The sequence below is a fragment of the Fulmarus glacialis genome, unplaced genomic scaffold (assembly GCF_000690835.1).
Source record: "Fulmarus glacialis isolate BGI_N327 unplaced genomic scaffold, ASM69083v1 scaffold8752, whole genome shotgun sequence".
Lineage (NCBI taxonomy): Eukaryota > Metazoa > Chordata > Aves > Procellariiformes > Procellariidae > Fulmarus > Fulmarus glacialis.
Window position 1 is genome coordinate 42,042 of NW_009197138.1, and position 22,110 is coordinate 64,151.

At 48.1% G+C, this 22,110-nt stretch overlaps 1 protein-coding gene across 1 annotated transcript in view; it reads right to left on the minus strand.

Annotated features, from left to right (window-relative positions):
• The window catches only part of LOC104072839 (kin of IRRE-like protein 3), a gene marked incomplete at both ends in the record, with an annotated part of 69,713 nt that overhangs the window by 37,208 nt on the left and 10,395 nt on the right, over window positions 1–22,110 (minus strand). The window contains 2 exons of the mRNA XM_009572429.1: window positions 5,804–5,953; window positions 7,759–7,908. Coding sequence (XP_009570724.1) covers window positions 5,804–5,953; window positions 7,759–7,908 — 300 coding nt within the window. The remainder of the gene's footprint in view (window positions 1–5,803; window positions 5,954–7,758; window positions 7,909–22,110) is intronic.

Here is a 22,110-nt window from a genome sequence, read left to right on the forward strand (position 1 = left end):
AGAGCAGCACTTCCCAACGCCCAGGTAAAACCCAGCTTGGGAAGACCCATCTCCAGAGCCGAGTTTTTAGCATACAGTACCTCTCTTTGATCTGTTTTTCCAGCTATAGACTGCACGAGGCAGAGGTTGCCTTTCACCCTCAATTTGTACAGCACCAAGCACCTCCGAGACCCTGGGTGTGCCTGGCTGGGTACGGTCAAGCCCATGGAGATACCTTCCCACCCCAGGAGCCACGCAGGGATGCTAGCAAGGAAACCCGTCCACCCTCTGCTATCAAAAGGAGCCGTCTCAGAGCACTGTAAACTTAAGCTGCTCAGACATGACATCAAATATTTAGGTTATTTGGGATTTGTGCTCGATTGTTTGATGTTTCTGTTTCATTCTCAGTAGACCCGGTTGCTATTTTGCCACTGAAAATATTCCCAGCAGAAAATGCAGCTTCGTGAAGACCCAAACTTTTTCAAGGAGAAGAGACTGTCTGAAAGAAAATGATCACATTTTCATCACTTCTTTTTTTTTGTTCTGAATTGACATCCTGACTCTACATGCTGGTTTAGGCTGAATTTTGCATTCAGAGAACGGAATTCTGTTAAAAAGTATGGAAAAATACTTGAGATGGTTCCAAGCTGAACTGTTTCTGGATTTGAAACATCACCTAGTCCACATTTTCTCATTGCAGCTCAGCATTACAAGCAAATATTGAAAAATGGCCTTTCCCAGGCCATATCCTCTTTATTTTCTGATCAAACTCTGCTGAAGAGCAGGAAAGCTGGGAAATGCAGATGTCTCAAGCTGCCAGCGATCATTTTGGTAATGGAAATAGCTTACTCCGCTCTGCAGGGGAGGACTGGAAAGGCTCAGCTAGAAAGATGATTGGAATAAAATAAAGAATAAAATAAAAAAATAAAATAAAAAGAGGAAAAGGGTCGTGATTGAATGTGAATGTACTTGACACCAACGTGACCCTCCTCTTCTCCTGTCCCTGGCTTGTGCCATCTTAAAAGACAGGAGCTCTCACTTCAAATTAACTTAATCTGTAGCGTTAAATAATTCACGTTGATTTAAGAAAGCTTTCTTTCTAATGGGACACACATGAAGGCAGAGTTAATATTAGAAGAGGCCGCGGAGGGGGAGGAGACAGGGAATTAGACTATAAAAGGTGAATGTACAAGTTGATTGCCTATCAATTATTCACCTTAAGCCTCTGGAAGTAGCTCCTCCGCCTCCCTTCCTCACACCCCCACGGTCCCCTTGTCCTGGTTGTCACCAAGTTCCCACCAGCATCTCTCTGGGACCAACCCTTTCCCTGCGCCGAGCTGCAGAGCTAGTGGTGTACAGAAACTTGCCAGGACAGCCCGTGGCACAAGGCAGGGCTGGAGGCATCACATCTCATGCTGGGGTCCCTTCCAGCCCTCCCCTGGCACCTGCATGATGCTCATGAGAAACTCTTTAAAACCACAGAAGACAGAGCCTGCGGTGTGTAGCGAAGGATGGTTTGTCCCACCATGAACGGCTCTTCATCAGTTTTCATGATTCCACAACCCTTTCCCTGCCTTTTGAGGACCACAGACCAGGACAGGCTTGGGATGCTCCTGCCAAGACGCCAGTGAAGAAGACCAACCACGCTACCATCCAGCTTCCCCAACGCCTCGCCGTCCACCTGCTTTGCTTGACCACCCTCCCGGCGCCGCGCGTCCTGCCTGCCCCTGGCCATCATGGGCTGAAGCTTCGCAACGCCACTGCCAGATCGGCACGGCGAGCCGGGGCTCACCTCTTCTCCTCCCCTCTCCTTCCTCCCGGGGAAGCCGATGCTCTCTTCAAAGTTTCTCTTCGCTTGGCTGCCTTCGAGATCTGGGAACTCAACACTAATTAACGTGTCTGCAAATCCCAGCTCGGCTGGCGGGGCCTCAAATTCATTCACGGTCCCCCGAGTGCAGAAGGATCCACAAGCTAGCCCTCTGGCTCCTTAAACTACACGGCTGGCAGATGCATATTTTAACAACACACATCTGTTGGCTATATAATCTCTTGTATTTGCCCTCCCTGCTCCGAGCTTTGATGGAAGACCAGAGGGAACTCTCCAGTGGTTACAGCCAAAGTGTTTGCTTTGCAATTTCACTCTGATTTTATTTTTAAATTTCTTCTGGTCCTAATCAGGCTCTTACTTCATTTAATTAATACCCCAGCATAGTTAAATAGATCATAAATTAAGAAGCCCTGCCATTAAAGATGTACCAGGTAGCAAATAGCCCTCCAGTGGCTTCCCAGAGCCTGCCTGGCTTGGGTTCCCCTGCCAAACTGCTGCCCTGACATCCTTTGCTTGCAGAAAACGTGGATGCCTCCGCATCTCCCAAATCCCATCACATCAGCTTTTATCAGCCGTTGCCTTCCCTGCCGGGCAGACGTCCCTAGGAGAGAGAGCAGAGGCTGCTTCCCTGGACAATTTGGGCAATGGTAGGAGGGAAGGTGAGGGAGACCTGGAGAAGGGGGATTCTTCAGCTTTGGGATGGGTTAGCCGGGTTCTTGAGCAATATTTGTCCCTGAGACTACAAATAAAAGAATTCTCCCGATGCTGATGACACTAACAGGCTCATCTGTTTGAGTGTTTGGACTTCCAAGGCTATGGAATGATCTGTTCCACTACGTTTAACCATGTAGATTTGGAAACAACGTGACAAAAGCTTAAATATTTAATTAAAATATTAATGCAGATGCATCTGAGCAGGGAAGTAGGAGGCATCAGCCGCATAAAACTGTTGTCAGACATGAATGACAAGCAGTTGGAAACCAAATTGGGAGGCATGAGGGGATTTTATGATACCAAGAATGTGGAAAAGCTGGCAAGAACGGACAAGGCAGCACTGACCCACGCAAAAAAAACAGGCAAGGTATTTTCCAGAGGCAAGGCTGGGGTGTGATAGAGTGGGATGGGGTTCCCCAGAACTGCCTCCAACATCCCCGGCCGGCTGTTGAGCCTCCCAGGTCCTTGGCAAACCCAGCAGCACACTTCGGGCCCCCAGCCACGAGAGCTTCCCAGCTCTGCTCCGGCTGTAACAAATCGTTTCCTCGAGAGCTGCATGGTTTGCACGCAGATTTGGGGATGGCTTAGGGATCCTCTCCTGCCTAGGCGATGCCTGCAGCCTCAGGTGAAGCTGGACAGACAGGGATGATTTAGGCTTTGGTTGAATGTCAAAGAGGAATCAGAAAGCCTCCAGGATGGGAGGTCTCCATCCCCTCCTACCTGCCAGGGTGCTGGAGGTGTGAGCAACATCCTCCTGTTTGAAGCCTCCCTCCTGGCCACGACCGAGGGAGCCCAGCTTCCCTCTCCGGAGGCACCGGCTTCCCGGGAGCTCGGGCAGCGGGATGCCTGAGTCAGGCTGGGGTTCAAGCAGCGGATTTTTACAATTAATTTACAAGTAATCCCTCCTGGATTTACAAATCAGCTCTGACGGCAATAAAAAGCTAAAAGGAATGCCCCACAAGCGACTTCTCCAAATGAGGCGGCTCAGGTAGCCTGTCACATCCCTTCCTAACCCAGCGAGATGAAATCTGGGAGATCCACATCCCTCCAGCGATGGTCGCTTAAGCAGGCTCGCCGAGTCGGCACGCACCTGATCCGAAGAGGAGAAACGTCTGCGCAGCTGGTGGCATTACACATCTGTAACCACCAAAAACGTCTCTCCATTTTTCTGTACAAACACGCGCTTTGCCTCCCTAAGGTACAGTAAGTTTAGCTTGACGCACTACACGCTGTAACCGGCTGTCAGGAGCCAGCGCTACCTCTTAACACACGGGGTGCTGGAAGCATCTTCTCTTAATGTGCCGTTTCTATACCCCTCCATTGGGCTGGCTAAAACGCAGACCGCGGACCAGCCGTGGCAACATCCGCCTTCGCTGCCGGTGTGGCAGGACACCCCATCCTTCCGCAAAGGTGTCAAAATGCGATCTGCTGAGCCCTAACAACCTTCCAGTCCCTTTCCGAGGGTGTGGATTATCACTCCTATCTCCCCAACCAGCCTTAAATTTCCCCAGAACATCTGCATAAATACATCTAAAGTGAAAGATGTGCGACTGACAGGTTGTAAAGCCCCATTTTCTTATTGATCGGGCTTAAGTTGAATGTGCCGTAACTTTAATTTTCTTGAAAGGAAAACATGCTGCGAATATAAGTTGCTGAACATCTTAGGTAAATGTACCAATTAGCAACTACCATGTATATTCACATAAACATTAGCTACCATCTATTCAACACATTCCACAACCCCAAAGATAATAACGATTTCCTTTTGATCCATGAAAACATCTCTCTGCTCAATCAACGCTTCGCAGCAGCTCTGAGCTCTGACGTACGCCCGTGCGCCCTGGGACTAAATTAGTTTTGAAATCTTTAGCTCTAATTAGATAACATTATTTCTTTTGTCTGGCTCCAGCAACGTATTCTGCCTTCACAACAGAAGGGGGGAGCCCAGGCGACGGGAGGGGAAGGCGACACAGCTTGCAGAGGTTGTCGGTAAGCGAGAAAGCCCCCCTGACAGCCGCCTTCTGCTTTCCGATTCATTTGCAGGCTTCTTTCATGTATGGGCACATGTCAGAGCTCTGAGCTGCTGCAAAGGGTTGATTGAGCAGGAGGAGATGGATCAAAAGAAAATCATCATTATCTTTGGGGTCAGGGAAGGAAGATACGGCAGTCGTGTAAGTTTGGGGGTAGGGTACTGTGTAGGGTTGCGGAGAGAGAAAAACAAAAGCAGGGGAAATTACAACCCTGAAATTAAAACTCATTTTTGCGGTGGTGCGCAGACTCCAATAAGGCGCACCTTCAACCAGAACTAATACCTTAATTCACTTTTTTTGTCTGCTTAAGACTAATTAGCTTCGATCTGACCAAAAGCACTAAAACTCTCGGTTTGGATCTTTTTTTAAGAATTTTTTTCCCTAAAAATTAACCAGGAAAAAAACCAACAAGGAAAAAACCAAATCCAAACTTCAATTTAAACAAACTTAAATATGTAAATAGTTTCACTTTGGGGGTTGAATAATCAGGATGTGCCTGGGAGCAATACAGACTGGTTTTTGTCCAAGCTTTTCAAGAAAAATACCATTTTCATTAACTTCTCTGAAGTCACATCCATTCTGGGAAGTCTCACTAACGCAGCCTGCCTTTTCCCAGCACTCCTGATAAACACTCACAACCACTTTGCCAGCCTGCCAACAAAGCCCTTCACCTTTGCCAGGGCTACTCTCCCATCTCCCACCCAAAAATGGTCTTTACAGGGTGTTGGGAGCCGTCTCCCGTTTGCAATCCCACGCAACATCCTCCTGTGTTGCTCATGGGAAAGATTAATTACTGAAAAACGCACGATGATGAAACATATGTATGAAAATAGATAGTATGAAGATAGTATAAAAACCAGCCTTTTCTCAAGCGGTAGAGTCCTCCTGGTCCTGCCGCAGAACAGCATTGCAGCAAGGCTAACGCATATCGCACTGACGGCACCGACATTCTTCATATCCTTAAATTTATGCACACACACTCTTGAACTAGCATGTGCTTTTGTAGAGCTTCAGCTCTACCAAACATTTTGTGCCTGTGTTACTCATCCCAGAATTGCTGTACTCCCTAAACAGCTTCCTTTGCTACCATTCTCAGGATCAAGATGCACCCCCATCGCTCTCGCAATGGATTACTTTCCAGTCCTCTTGATTTAGCAACAAAACATTCTGTCAAAAAGCCACTCAGTGCAACCATGAGGATGAAAAAAACCCCAACAAATAACCTCCAGCATGATGAGGAGACAGGACTTACCGAGAACAGTCAGCCGGGCAGGTCTGGATCGGATGGCCGCTTGAATGGCCTGACATTCGTAGATGGCATCATCTTGGAGATCAGCTCTCAGGATTTTCAAGTGATGCTCTCCGGACAGATGGTCTCCTACGACCAGATAGCGTGGATAACCTGCAGAATGCAAAGCACGGGTCAGGAGCTGGACCGATGAGCCCAAGGATGAAGAGCATACAGGATGGGTCCAGAGCCCCAGCCGCCCCACGGCAAATGCCCGGGAGCCAGGTAGCTTCTTCCCCTCCTTGGCAGCCAGTCCAAAAAGAAAGAGAGAGGCCTTCCAAATTCGGGAAAGAGACTGCAGGTTTTGCCCTAAGAGTTCAAAAAAGAAGTGCTGATGAAGGAGCATTAACTGAAATCCCTAGGAAAAGGGATGAGCCCTTCCACCAGGAAACCCACCACCTCCGAGACCTGTCACGGGATTTCCTTAACTCCTTAAGTCAGCTGTGCACGTGCTTGTGGTGAAACTCTGCAATACTTCCACTACTGGATCTGTGTAAAGGTTGGGCAGGGGTCTGCGGGGTACCGACAGCCACGATCAGCCTGTCCTGCGTTTTGAGACATCTGAAGCACCACAGAAGGAAGGCTGCCATCACCCCATCCTTCCCTGCGCTGGTGATTAATGCGCTGTGTAACGCAGGCAGCCTGGCACACTCTTGTGTTTTTGTTGTTTCACAAGCTATCAACAGCAGGATTTGCTCTCTTGAACCGCAAGAAATACAAATGATGCGTTTGTTTGTATTTAGCTAATTAGATGACTGGCTGAGCTGGTATCATGCGAGCTGGCAGCTCCTCTTGCTTACAGCAGCCCCAGCTCCGTTAATTGTGGGAGTTCATTCACGTAAGCTCCATACTTCAGTGGAGCTGTTGTTACTCGTTTGTGTTGCAAGGTCTTGTACGGAAAGCTCAGCTCTCTAATATATGTAAAAGTTGCGCCACAGAGCTTTGAAAAACAGTCGAAGAGGGGACTGCTCACTCAGGCAAGTCTGAGAAATGAGTAATTATACGTATTAAAAAATAGAGGAAAAGAAAAAGCAGGCATTGCGCTTTAGAGAAAAATGGGGTTCCTGGATACCAGGAAACACGAATCCTCCCCCGATTTCTGAATGTTGCTGCTGCTGCTGCTTGACTTGGAGAAAAACCCTCTCAGGTCTCCTGTACTCCGCAGAAGTTGAGCAGTGGCAGCGTCAGACGCGTACAGCCCCTGCTGCGCTCGGGGGGACAAGGCTCAGCTCCTGGAAGGGCTCGGTGCCCTCCCAGGTTTCTGGCCTTCAAACAAACCCTCTCCCTTAGTCCTGTGTAACGTTTCACTAAAAAATTAGTATTTTCCAGCAAAATATATAGAATAAACTGTATAACTTCTCCACTATTGTTCCAGAGTCTTCGCCAGTTGCAATAAACCCTCAATCACAATGCATGCGTGGGATTAAGTAACGAGAAGTCTGGGAATTTTATTACCAAACTATAATTTGCCAAAAGTACAGCTTAAGGAAGCCACAAGTACTTGTGGGCTCCGCTGGATTGCAATAAACACATTTATCCAAAGCAAACAGAGACTTTTTTTTTTTTTTTTTCTTTTTTCTCGAGACTGTCACAACAGGCACTTTCAACATTTACAAAACATTTCAGCCTGCATTTTGAAAACATGACATTTGTTTCCAAAAGTCAACTGAAACCAAGGCAAGGCTTTCCAAAGGGTCAGGTCACACCTGTGGGAAACCAACTGTTTTCTTTCAAGGCAGAGTGAAAAAAGTTTTTGTTTATTCCAAGTTTGGAAGCTTATGTTTGAGCTGGCTGGAAGGTTTTGTAGTTGAAATGAAAACGCTCGTTATTCTCACAATAAATATTGTGACCGCACCCGCGCTGTTGGGCAGGGAGAGCTCCCATTTTCCTTGTTTAGGTAAGGTAGCATCATGACTTACTTGAGAGATCCCGTCCGACTCCAAGGGCGAGCCCGTCTTTAATCCACAGCACGATGCCATTGTACTCGGGGATGGCGCACAGCAGCGTCACGGGCTGCCCAGCGATCACCACCTGGTCCTGGGGCTGCTGCGTGAAGGAGGATGCTTGACCTGGGGAGGGGAACAAGAGAGAAAGAGGGGGCTGTCAGTTCTCAGGCGGTTTTCCACGCGATGCGGTGCCTCGGGACGCAACAGCTCCTGCCGCAGCACAAACCTGAGGCTGAATTCTGCAGCTCTTAGTTATGAGATCAGCCTGCCCCGTGATTACTTACTGCCCCCTCATACACGCAGATAAAAATTTGCAACGTTTTTCCTCCCCAAGGGAAAAAAAAAACGATACAGCAAAGAGGTGCCAGGCATTTCCTCTAACTATTTCATTCCAAATTGTGGTGCTAGTGTTTTAGCCATCATAATCAACAGATAGAAAAGCAGCAGGCTTTCAGGAAGCACTAATATTTTGTATTACACCTAATACAAGAGGATGTTGGTCCTCTGCTTCTGAGTCCCGCTCCCACCTCATGAGCTCTCTGAAATGAGGATGCGCAGTTAAGAACCCGCTACAAAACACGCAGGCAAACAACTGACTGCTGCTGTTCTCTCTTCTCCCAGAGCGTAACCTACTTGTATTCCCTGGGAGCTTCACACGCATCTGGGGATGAAAGGAAGCAACAGTCCTGGCTCAGCACTGCCTTTTGCCAAAGTTTCATGGTCAAACTCACAACCCTAATGAGCCAAGCTCTTAAGCATGACACCTACCACCTTGGTTGACACAGGTGGACCAAACGTGATGGTTTGTCATCTCTCTCCTCACCCTGAATGCTTCAATAAGAATTCAAAGCCCTCGGGTCATCTCCTGCCATGGTGAGATGTCTCACACCTCAGGTGTGAGGCGACACTTCTCATTTTCAACAGAAAGTACTCTGATGCAGTATAACCTCTTTCACATCAGGGTTTGCTAAGCACTGGCATTATGTTTTATTTTCACTCTTTGAAATACATCATCATTCCTTGACTTTGCCATGATTGAAAAACATTCAAAGTTTTAATTCCTTCTGTTTTTCTGGTTTTTTTTCTTTCCAAAATGAGTTTTTTTGTTTTCAATCCGGCAAGGTGGGAATCAGGGATGCCCATACAGCACATCCCTGTGGTCCAACGGAGATCGGGGCACACAGCAGCACAGTGCCAGATCACTCCCTTCTCTCGGATCTGAGCTTCTAAAGAAAATAGTAAAAGCAAGAACAAATGCTGACAAAGCACCCCTAACCCAAATATACCTCTGGGATATCTTGGAGAGATGGCTCGTTGTGCTACAAGCTAGCACATGTACGTAGTGCCACAGTCTAATGCTGGAAGGTCCTAAACGTAAAGCCATTTCACGGGGATCTGCTGATATCTGGCCACCTTGTGAGCACAGTCCCTTGTGCTGGTTATTTGTAGAGCTTCTGAATAGCTCTATCACCTCGCCAGCACTTAAAAGTCTTGCTCTTACTCTGGATATAGGAGAGATCTGAGAAAGAGAGAAGTGGGGAGAAAGGCAGAACGACCGGATTGCTATTTTACCTGAGGGGTTTTAAAGATCAGGAGCCTTGCTGTGTGTGAATTATCGCCCTGCAACTGGCACAGAATTAAAAGCCCACACCCCTCAGCTGAATGTCAGTTCAATAGGCAGAATTGTACCAGGCTGAAGAAAAAGTTTCTCTTTAAAATCAATTTGTTAAACCAGGACAGAATCCATGTGAACCACCCTAAATCAATTCAGTCCTAATTTACATTAACTCAATTTAATCATTGACTGATGATTAATCCTAAACCAAGGTTAAGTGTGACACAACTTGCAACTAAACTTGTTTCCAAATGAGTTGCTGGGTGTTGCTAACAGGGCAAAGCTACAAAGCTCAATCATTTTCTAACTCGTGCAGTTAAACCAATGTAAGACTCCATGTGAACGCTTATCTTTCAATTTAATTTAGCGTAGCTTAACTTAAACTTGCTCTTAGCCAGGTAATGATGCACGGGGAAGAACAGAGCCATCCTTTCTGGATTTCTACAAGTTAAAAAGCCCTGCTGAAATTTTTGCAAACCTCTCTGCAGTGTCCAGGCGCACCTCAAGCACTGTATCCCTGGGTATTTCAGAGGTCCTGGCTCTCCCAGCACCCACGTGTTTGCAAGGAAATCTGATTTTCATCACAGGTGCTCCAAAAGGTCACGGTAGTAGCTCTCGGTGCTGTGCTGCATGCACAACAGGACAGGTTTATTCCAGAGGGGATTCCAGCTCTTTCTGCTAGGAGAGATTCTCTGGAAGTCACGGTGGCCTCCGATATCAGCAGAAGCCCTTGCTATGCTGAATTAAGGGAATATGAATTAGCTCTGTATTTTATTTGGACTCATAAAGGACAAGCACCCCTAGGATACTAGGGAAAAGTGGGGATCAGAGAGAAAATTAGGAAAGGAAGCACAGAAAAACGAGCATTTTGCTTTGCTGTTTTTTTTGTTGTTTGTTTTTTAATATATATTTTGCAACCGCTAACTATGTTTTCAGAGCTCACTCCGTAATCTTGACAATTCTCAAAGCAAGCCGGGCAAGCAGGGACAGCGCTGGAACGCAGCAATAACCCAAAAAGATTGTTTTATCGTCGAGAATTATCAGGTTGTCAGCTGGGAGCTGCAAGAGTCGTAATGAGAAAGCAGAAGCACAAAGTGGTGTCTATGCCCTCTGAATATGTCCATTAAGCAGAGGCTTCATTTGGTAATTGCTGTTGGAAATGAAGCCCTTTTTAGGGTTTGGGTTTTTTTTTCTTTTTTCTTTTTTTTTTATTTTTTGATTTGTTTTAGAGAGCCGCTGATGGCCATGGAAAAATCAGAGCAGAAACATGGCATATGTCTCCTGTCTTTTCCTTCCCTCTGTTTGTTCAATGTGAAAAATTGTCATTGAAACCAATTTTTTTTTGTCCAAGGCTCCATCTCAGTTACAAACAGCTCAGACTCAGTCACAGGAGAGGAGAGATGGGGGTAAGGACCTTAAGAGCGTTACCTGGCCCAGTCCCTGCTCCACAGAAGGATCATCTCTCCCTAAATCACAGATAAAAAAGAAGAAAGAAAAAAAAAAAAAAAATACTGCAGGCAGAGGTCAACTAGCTTTCAAATCAGCTTAAAGTCTGATTACTGGGTTTAACTGGGTTTGGAAGATCAGAAGCCCGTCCACGTTACAGCTTTCAGCTGTCTTATGTCTTAATGTCAAAGGAAGAAGTAATTTGCAGAAAAGTTTTAAGAGAGATAAGATACTTCACAGAAAATAACTGAAAATGGGGAGACTGGGAGAGGGTGATTTGCAAATGCAGGTTGAGCAATTTCAGCTACAAGAAAATGCGCTGAAACACATCAATTGGGTACTTTTCCCATGAACATTTACAATGTTATTACAAAATGGTGCTTTGGTTTCAAAGCAGGGTGGTTTGACTCCAAGACAAAACAAAACAAGCACTTCAATGATCACACAAGATGCTGTCAGTCAACCAGAAGTTTCCCATTCTCTCCCTTTCCACTAAATAGGGTACCAGCCAAAAAAAATCCGGTTTTCATTATAACCTGGCTTCCCAAATCCAAACCCTTGCAGTGATTGGAGTTCAGACCACATGAGCCCAACCAGGAGTCCAGGCAAGGTACCCCCGTCAGCCATCTCCCTCTCACCTCCTACAGCACCTTCCTGCCGCACGAAGGGAACCCGGGTTCTGGTTTTGAGAAGCGCTCCTTTTACTCCCACACCCCATTTTTCCTCTTTTCAAGTGTAAAGACTTGGCATAATTTCAAAGAAAGAAACAACCCAACTGACGCTTGGCTTCCTGCAAGCATCGCTGGGAACCGCTCGGCACCGACTCTGCCCCCCTCAAAAGCACCCATGCGAGCATCTTCTGCTATTTGTCCAGCAGAGGAGACGCACCAAGCAGAAGCAAATATTAGGACTCTGAATTCAGTGTTGATTTTTTTAAAAAAAAAAAAGCAAATGGATATGTAAATGAGATGCCACCCATGCCTCCTGGCCACGTTCCAGCGCGACGGCAAAGTCCTATCTGCACTCTCAAGATGCCCTTCTGCCGAATGCAGGCTGTCAGCCGCGGGTCGACCTGCTATTGTAGATGGGGGCTTTGGTGTCAAAGAAGGCACCAGAGGCTCTTGATCTCAGAGCCTCATCTTCTCCTGGCGGCTGGCTTTGCTTCCCTCCCCGAGCAGCTATTTACTCTGCCAGACGACTGCGTGACCCGTTTTCTGGCCCTGCGATCTCCTGTCTTCCTGGAGGAAGTCTCTCTAAAACAAAAGCGGGGGGCACTTCTCGCAGCTATTGAAATCCTAAACGGCAGGAACAAAATGGGAAAATAAAGGACCCACGGTGAACAGCGAGCAGGCCATAACGTTAACCCTGCTTTCAAAAATCACAGGCAGGATCCTCATGAAGTCACAAGCGTGTCATAAAAGCTTAAGAAAAAAAAAAAAGAGGAAAAAAGAGAGAACGACTTCAGAACTCTTTATATTTCCTTAATGGATTTTGCACCTGTGGCTCCTGTTTTTCAGTGTTTCTCTGTAATGTTGCCTTGTTCTTTCAAACAAAGGCTGAGGCTCTGCTATGTTTGTGACTTCCAAGGGAAATCACACCGCCAATGCCATAGCATTCCTTTTCAGATACGTCCCAACACCCACGCACGGTGAGAAGGACCAAAAATCCCATTTTACAACCAGAAAACGGAGGGAGGCACCTACGCGATGACGTTGCCAAGGTCACGCAGGGCGTCTGCGACACAGCAGGACCTTGAAGCTCCTTCCGTCGCCAAAGCCTGAATCGGCGACCGGCTTTCTAAGCTCTCTGAAGACTGAAATCTGTTTGCACAAGTTCTTGTCTGAATTAGTTCAGCTTGCAGCCTCCTGTGTAAAAACCAGCCTGCCTACAGACAACTTGCTGCAAGAAGAGAAGAGGCAACCGGGAACAGCAGATAGTTAAATTTTCATTACCCAAGAGAAGTGAGTATTGTAGTAAGAAGCAAGGGACTTACAGAGGGAACAATGACTCATTAGAAATGGAGACACTGTGGCTCCTTTTATGTAAGTGGAGCTTTGAATTTCCATTGTGTTCTGAAAAGAATTAGTCCTTTTTGTCGAGGAGAGAAGTGGCGAAGGAGAACTATGAAGCTCCTCCTCGTAAAAAAATCACTGAAAGGCCCAGTGATTAAGAGCGGTGGGACGTTTTCCTTGTCCCTAGATGCAGAGAGCTAATCCTTCCCTCGACTCGGAGCCGGCATGACGCGCGGTAGGAGGGTGATCAAGGGGCTGCTGCGTGATAACCTAAGCCTACGCACCGTCCTAGAAGGGTCCCTCTTCAGACCAAGCAGATCGCAGCACCAAGTGCCACGATGTAAAGTCACGGCATTTCAGCCCAGCTCAGGGTTGGTTTCTCATTACGTGACGCCTGGAGATGGAGCCATCTCTTGACCATGGAGAGGACTGGGAAGGGAGGGTCGAGATGGCTGCGTGCCCACGCTTTCCCGACAGACGAGGGCTTGTCTCCGCCACCACCCCGCGCAGCTTCTGCTATCGATCCCGTGACAAATGGGCTGGATCTCAGCGCTCATTCAAATGGGTCCTCTTCTCCGAGCCAAGGACAACGAGCTCCCTGCATAAGGCCCACTGCACTTGAAAACGCATACCCGCATTGATTTTTAGATGACTAGGAAAAGCAAGCAGACAAAAGCGTTACATTATTTACAAAGCTTTCTGGAATTGTCAGTCATGGGGAAGCACAGTGCAAACAGGGGGAGCAGGGAAGAGCCGTGTGGGTGGCACGGCCGCTCGTTACCTGCCTGCCTGTCTCCCAGTTATCTCCCCGGTGAAAGATGCCACCCAGCCCACCCTCGAGGTCGCGTGCAAGCTCTGGCTAAGCACAGCACCCGTGGAGCAGAAAGGAAAGGGACAGCCAAGCATCGCCGGGGCCACAGCAAGAACTTCCCCAGACAAGGACAAAGGCAAGCTTTTCTTGCACCTTCGGAGGAGTGAAAAACCTGTGGCTCCCCAGACAGGAGCAGATCAATCGCACCAGCGATGCTATCCGGAGTCAGGAGACATGGAGCAGCATCCCCAAAGGAGGATCACTTGTTGGTGATGGCCAGAGCCATGTCTTGCACTTCCTTTTGGCTTCACGGAAGAAAAAGGAAAGGTAGCTTGAGTTCATCCTTTGCATAAGCTTTCCATTATTTTATTTTGCTTCCTTGGGCGGGAGGAAAGCGGCGGGGGGGGAAATCTGTTTGAACAAAAATGTCAGTTTGGCCTTTTTTAATATGACTGCCTAAGTCTGGCTCACATGGCTTCTGTACGCTTGATGCTGCTGAATTATTCAATTTGAAAGAAAAAAAAGCACAACACCCTTCAGTCAAGGAATGAATCAGCTGTATGGAAAGGCAAGCAGCAGCCTGCTTCTCACTGACCAGCTAGCTGTGTGACCTGGCATCGGATGTGTCCCCTCTCCTAGTGCAAAGCAGGGAGCTGAGCTCATACTTTGCTCACCCGCAAACATCGAGGGAGATGAGACCCTTTTTCCCCTTGAAGCATCCCAACAAGCAAAGCCTGGCAGTCCCCACCAACTCCAGCCAGCTGTGCAGCTACGGAGGAGAAGACGTGGGCTACATTTAGGTGAAACCAAAGCCAAAATGATCCTGGGTGCAGGGATCGCCCCAAGAAAAGCAGCGCCAACAGCCAGAGCCGAGTTTAAGCTTAGTCTCTGCATAACCCTTTGCCTCCCAGCCACGCACCAGCTCCGAGCAAGCCTGAGCTCATCCCGCAGTGATGTCAGATATTTCCCTAATGCTGCTTAGAGAAGAAACATCAGCATCCCACTGTGTCCACTAAGTAGCTTCAAACAGGAGACAGAGAAATTTTGAATAAGATATTAGACCTTTTAGAAATCTTTTTGTCTATTAGTCACACAGGCAAGAGATCTGAACTATCGAGTATTCCACTCGCTTTGATACCCACATGAAATCCCAGCACTGCTTTCAAAGTCACTGTGAGTAGTTTGATCAGCCATGCAGAAAGGGCTTAAATGTCATCGTCTGCTCTGTTATTAGCTACCAATTGGGAAAGGTGTAAGAGTATACTTACTGTGGGATATTTATTAGCAACCTCCTCCCAGCACCAGCTTCGAGAATTACCTCTTGTGAGATTAAATGCCTGTTCTCGGTAGCTGCACTGATAGAAAACAAAGCAATATACTGCATCACGGAATCAGAAAGAAGCTGTCCCCAAAAAGCAGCATTCGAGTGACCTTACAGACTGGATTGCACCGAGTATTCAGATTCAACGGATGGCTCCTGGCCGTTCCGTTTTAACAACCTCGCACGTACCTGCTGCCCAGATAAAGCCGGGCTCGTAGGAAGCAGCGTTATCTTCCATTAGACAAGCTAATAGAGCCAGGAAAAAAAAAAACCCTCAGATGAGCTTTGGGGCACACAGGACTTTTCCTGGGTTGGAGAAAGAAGCAGCAAACTGAATTAGGTGGCGTTTTGCCCCGGGGGCCAGCACGTGAGGGTTTGCTCCTGCGGCAGAGCAGCAGGCGAGGCTTCGCAACGGAAGGGTGAGCAGGAGGCAAAGCTCGTTGTGTCACTAAAGCTAATGGCAGACAGAAGAGGTGCGTGCGCTTCCCCGCACCCTGGGCGAGGGCCAGAGCCTCGTCCCAAAGCCTGGGCTGCTGCAGTTACCCCGCGATCGGGCTCTGAGCCCCCTGCCAAGGCTGCTTGGGGTACAGGGATGATGCCTGCTCTTGCTAAAAAGGGATGGCAACAGCACCACAAGCTGTTTCAAAGGCAGTGGAAACCCTGGGCACGGGGCTGATCAGCATCCCTCGCTTGAGACAGGAGATGCTTTGCTCTCGTGAGCAGAGGGGAAGAGATTTCCTCACATTGATCCACTCGGAGGCCCCAGCTCCCACTGAAAATTGCCAGTAACTCCAAGAAATATTTTGTTATCAGCGCTCCTGAGGAACCTGTCGCGGAATAATAAATTACCATTTGCTCTTCTGTCAAGGTGTAGATGCCCTGGCACGGCTCCACAGCGGCCAGCCTGACGGGCTCGCGAGGGAGCCGAGAGAAGAGGAGGGGATGCTTCGGTAACTCCAGCCAAGCCAGCTTTCTCCGTGGCAACTACAGATGCTTTTCCGATGCTAACTATTTGTAGCTGACAAACAGCGCTCGCAAAGGGGTCGGCGGGTCCTCAGCTGCAGGAGTTTTCCACAGACACTCCTGGGACCTAAAATCACCCACTTTAATCCACAAAGGAGGAAAAGGATCTTTTCCTTCTAAAATAACAGCTGATGCTCAAACTGGTGGGCAGCAGCCTGCCCCCCACAAAGTCTCCTGGACAAAGTCCTTAAGGATTTTATCCCTTGCGACCTTCTGAAACCTCTCAGGTGATCCCCCCCAGCCCTGGATTACATTCAATCCAAGCGTGTCCCCTTAGCCCACCCTTTGTTCCCAGATCAGGGCTGCTCTTTTGAAATATAGTCCTATAAATCTCAGCTCATCTTTGAGTTAGAGGGCACATAGGACACTCGTCCGTAGGACAACAAGAAGGATGAATAATCCATTTCACAAACGATTTGGAGATTTCAAAGTCTGGCTCTGCTCCCAGGAAGAGTAGCAACTGTAAGTTGTGCAGCCTACAGGGTGGAAAATTGGACCAAAGACCTCGCCCTGGGTCGCGCCATGTTTCACTTCCATCCTCGTTTTTCAAAACCTGTTATCGCACGCTTTGAGTCACAGACGGAAATCAAAATGAAGATTCATTTCAGAACAGAAAACGCAGATATTTAATACTAAAACTACTGAAAAATTCTGCTCCTGTCTTCCACCTTCTAGCCAAAATCCCATTGTACAACAAGCTTTTATTTTGTCCCCCTTACTTTCCACGACTTTAAACACGCTTCTGCCAAAGCTTATCAGAAAATAACCCAAACTTTAATCTCTACATATACACCCACATCCTTCTCAAAATAAATTTGAGTGTAAGTAATCTCACCACAGGTTGGAGAGACATTATGCTCACTGTACAGATTTGGGAATTCATGTAAAGAGTGGTCAGCCAAGTTTCTCTACAGGACTTTGTTTCCACCTTTGCAGGTTCTTGAATTGCCACCACGCAAGATGCCCTCCAACAGATACCTTCCCTAAATCAGAAACGCCTGGGTAGGGTACCAAACCGCACGTATCGAGGCAGAAAAATGCAAGAACAAGTCTTACTGTTGCCTTGAAACTTTGAGAGGTCACTGTCTGCATGAAACATCGACCGTGTTGCTTCTGGGGGGGCTCCCGGCCAGATTAACTATGTGATATTACAGATGCACCGAGACCACGCCGAGGCTGAGGACTTGCTCCAGCTCCCTGCTGTTTAGCTGAGAAGCAGGGTGAGATTGCTTCAGGTTGTGTTGCGTGAATTACGAGTCTGAAGATGAAGTGGAATGAGAATTAGCAGGTTTCTGCTGTAATTATTGTTTGTTTGGATTTTTCCAAGTGGAAATGATTGTAAATACGTGCAGTTTCTTTTTTTTTTTTTCCCCCCTCACATGCAAGATTCATATTTACTGTTAAAACAAATTATTCTGAAGAACAGCCTAAAGTTAAGCATATGCAATACACAAAAAAAAAAAGTGGCAGGGAAAAGACAGGAGGAGGTAAGAGATGCCAAGATGAACAGACAGGGAGCAGATCATCGGTTGAGCAGGAAATGTTTCATGCATGTGCCTATCCTTGTTACCTGAGGAAGGCACTTAAAACCTCTTTTCTATCTATACATTAAGACCTAATAAAAGCTCCCCTCCCCTGAAAGCCATTGCTGCCACAGTATCCAGAGAACCAGGGAAATGCCTGGAAACTGCATTTATCCATGCTCAGCCACCACGGAGGAGGCCAGTGACCCGCACCGATACCTACAACAACCCCGGGTCCTGCTTTTTGACTGGGATTTTCCAAATAAAGCCAAGAGCCATGAAAAACAAGTGGAAACATGAATTCAGTCACTATTTATAGCCCTGCAACTGCTTTATCAGCCCACGTGCACCCCTGGGAGAAGCCACAGGGAAGTGGCTGTGCCTTACCGCTGCTAACAGATCCAGCGACTTCGCTGCTTTGTTGCTGGAGGAGAAGGGACCACGTCAGAAGGGGACTCAAATGTATTTAAACACAAGACTTCGCTGTTTGTTTTGTTACTAGCTCCTTCTCAATGGTCCCCACTGCAGAGTCAATGGCTTGCTTGTGCAAAACCCCAGTCCAAGAGAAGATTAGCACATTCCAGCCTGCTGAGTTAATTAGCAGGTAATGAGAGATGCTTATCAATAAACCCAGCTGTTTCTGAACCCCCTCCTGGGTTGAGCCTCCATGCCTGCAGGACATAGGAAGCTTTCCATCCAAGCTCCACGTGGCTCACTTAGAAGATGACGTGCCACCCCAGAGCAGACAAACCCGGCCCTACACAGGGAGGCAAAGCTTTGTGAGAGTTCACACAACCAGCACAGCAACAAAATCCCTTTTCATTCAGGTTTTTGCAGGGGGAGCTGGGAGAGATGCTTTTCCATCTGGTTTCCTGGTAGCGGATTCCTTCCCCGGGGTTAAGAGCAGGTAGTGTAAAGCTGGGAGTCAAAATGAAAGGAACTTAATTATTATAATCTCGCACTCTCTTCCAGTGCAAATCTCTCTCTAAGGATTCCCCCCTTTTGAAACCTTATGAGTCCACAGCTGGGGATAGAAACCACCACGGGGGGAGAGAGAGGGGGGGAAATGTCCCTTTTACAGCTTCAACCACAGCAAACCTCAAATGCAAATCCCTTTTCAGGCTAAAATCCTGAGGAATGGGTATAGAAAAAGTCCCAAAACTAGTAACAGCCGCACATTTAGCCAGTACCACCGCTGTTTCTGACTAGAGGAAAGGCTTCATACCTTCAGCGAGGCAGGAATGTAACCTGTTTAAGGCTTTAGAGAGAGACACATAACCATCATCATAATTTTTAAGAAGCAATGTGCAACACAGCGCCTTACGGACTCCTATAAATTACTCGGCACCCGGCTGCCAGCTCAGCCTAAGCTCGATATTGCCTGCAGTAATTATTTGGATCAAATGCAGTTTATCTGCTTCATATTTGTGTTTCTGTGCTCTCTGGTAACTTATAAATGTCATTGCAGTGTTTATTTGTTATAATGAAACTTAATGACGTTTGAAACCAATGGCTGTGGTTGTGGGCTGCAGGTTTGAAGTAATCTCTTCATCTCAGGAGCAGGAGGCCCAAAGATAACATTAAATTACCCTATAGGAAAGGAAGATGTATGCAGACAGATATTCAGGCCTGTGTATTATTCATTGGAGAGATGACTAGCAATGAGCCACAGCGCCTAAGGCTACAGGCTCAAAGCATTGTCACCCAGCGAAGGCAAATGTTCCTGTCCAAGGGGAACTAGTTGTCAAGTCGTAAGCCCAAATGCATCTCAATCTGTTTTATTAAACCTTCTAAGGCATGCTGGGGCGGCTCGGTGCAAGATGCCCGTAGTGAAACGGCTGGCAGGGAAGAAACAAGGTGGGGCTGCTGTAAAACGAAGCAGGGCTGGGTAGGAGAGAGAGAAACCAGCTTTGTGAGGCTTCAGAAGGGGATGGGGAGAACAGAGTGGCAGCAGGGTGGCTTGGCAGCGGTGGTACCCCATGTCAGCCAGATGCCTGGTGCTGAAGGCCGTTCTTCTTCCACGCAAGGCCCAGCATAAACTTTTCTCGCCTTTGCTTCAGGCGCTGCTTCTTGTCCTCCCTTCTTCTGAATAATTTCCTCCCTTGGTTTCTGTTGCTGTGTGTATTTATAGACTCTGGTCGTGTCTCCCCTTGAGCCTCCTCCAGACTATATAAATTTACCTCCTCCAGTCTCTCCTCTTACAACCTGCTCTCTAATCCCTGGGCCATTCCTGCCACCACAGTTAGCATTCTCCCCAGCTTTGCTCCACGCTCCCCGGGCTGCAGGGACCAGCACCACACACAACGCTCCGGTGCCAGTCACATCACAGCCTGCACGGAGCTCCGCAATTACTGCTGCCTTATTACCTCGGGATCTGCTGAAGCAAAACGCCCGTGGCACCAGCCAGGAAAATAAGCTCCCTCCTCGCTGTCAGGAGTGTGACAATAGCCAGGACAGCCAGCACAACCCAGCTTCAGGTCAGATAGGTCTGGAAATGCCCTGTGCTGCAGCCATCTGCCCTCAGCAACACAGCTCCCTCCTTTTGTCTGAACCTGAGCAAAGCAGAGATATTCCTCCTGCATTGCCACGAACCTCTCCGCCTCCAAAGGCCGTTGTACCGACCCATTCCAAATCCCTAAACAACCCTGGCAACGCCAATGTCCAGAGTTTCAGTCATTTCACGTGACTTTAGAAAAAGATTGTTTCCACCGAAGTACTCTGAGGAACAGCAGATGGAGTGCATCCGTCACTTGGCCATCTCTGTACCCTACCACCACCAAAGGTCCCAGCCCTGCCACAAGATGCTCTCCAGGACAGTCACCCTGGGGACATGCAGCACCAGGAGGTAATTCTTCGAGAGGTCAAACACTACAAGCAAACACCTGTCAATGCATTATTCACCGACCTACAGGAAAGGAAAAAAAGCCGGGGTAACTTATTTGATTAACCTCATCTGACCATCTGGATTAAAACCAGAAGCTATTATTGGCAGACGTGTTACCTGATGACAACCGACAAGAGAAATTAATCTTCATTACTTGCAATCCTTATGCAACCAGCCCTAGAGAACCTCCTGCAAGGATCTCACCACGAGAGCTCATCCGAGACCCCGTCTCTGAGCTCCCTGCGCGCGGACAGGACCTCAGCGTTTCCAGCTGGGAGCACCGTGGATTAATGCACCTGCACACCACTTCTCGCAGCACCCAGAGCCTCGGCAGAAGTCTCCCGTCCGCAAACCGACTGGATCTAACCTTGCTTAAAACCTCCGTGACATCGATTAATGAGGAGGAGGGGACTGTGCAGGGCCACCTGCAACGACCTTGCCTGCAAACCCTTGAAAAGGGAGTTAATTCTGGAATAATGCCACGGCTCGGCAAGGAGGGGTTGCGGGCCCCGCCATCTCCCGAGCAGCTATCGAAACAAACAAGTTGACAAATGAGGCTGCCTCTTAATGAAGCTGAAGCCAAAGTCAATACTCGGCCCTTCTATCAGGGCACAGATCAAAGATGGTCTCAAGGGCAAACGACCTTGGCGGGGGTGGGACAGCTGTCACTCAGGGGAGAGAAGGGATGGCACGAAAATGAAAAGGAGCAGCCTTGGAAGCGGAGGGAGGCAAGGGCAACTTGCAGAAGAAGACAGGAAAAAGATATAAAATAGGAGAAATGCAGAAGGCTGGGGGGAAGCCTTTCTTCCAGGCCTGACGTGCCCTTTCAACAATTAAATCTGGTTATTAAGATCCTGGCAATCTTTCCGTCCTCTGCTATCACTGCTGCACATCTAGAGCAACACCCTTCTGACAAAACCGTATTTCAGGTATTTTCTCTGCAAGAGGCCTTCCTTCTCCTCCCCACCCCAGCTAATGAAAGATTGAAATGGGGAAGGATCAAGGTTCCCCCATCTATTTTCAAGTACTTGGGGGGCTTTAAATTTTACCTTCAAGTTAGGTACACTTGGGGTGATTTTCTGCTGCAGCAAGAACAGGGAGGAAGGGAGAGAAAGGAGGAAAACACTCAGGTAGGAAGCACAAAATGGATAGAGAAATATCTTCCACAAAAACAAATCAGCTCCCCCACTATCAAGAGACATTTGTAGATAGAGCCATTCGTTCGTGCAAGGGGCAGTTCTCACCAGACGGCTTAGTCCTAATTAACTAATGTCCATTGATGTCCACTGCACCCTCTGAGCCACCACTTTAGAACGGCCCCTCCCCAAACAGGGCAGCCTTGCGGCAGGGGATGGCAGAGACGGGAGCTCTTCTGAGGACAACGCGCACAAGGACTCGCCTGCGACAGCCCGCGCCCGATCCCAGCCTCGCCACCGGCTGGCTGTGGACAACCCCCCTTGCTGCTATTCCGTACCCCTGCTTGAGCTGGCTTTAGGATGCAGGTTCTTGGGGTAGGGATTGCTTCCCTCCCCATTTGTACAGCACCTACCACGACGTGGGCTTCACCCTCAGCTGAAGACTTCTGCGGCCGCATGAGCCAACGCCCTCGTACCTCCCTGCCGCGCCATCGCCAGAAACCTCCACCGGCAACTCAGCTCCCCCTGCTTCTCTTTGAAAGCTCCTCGATCGA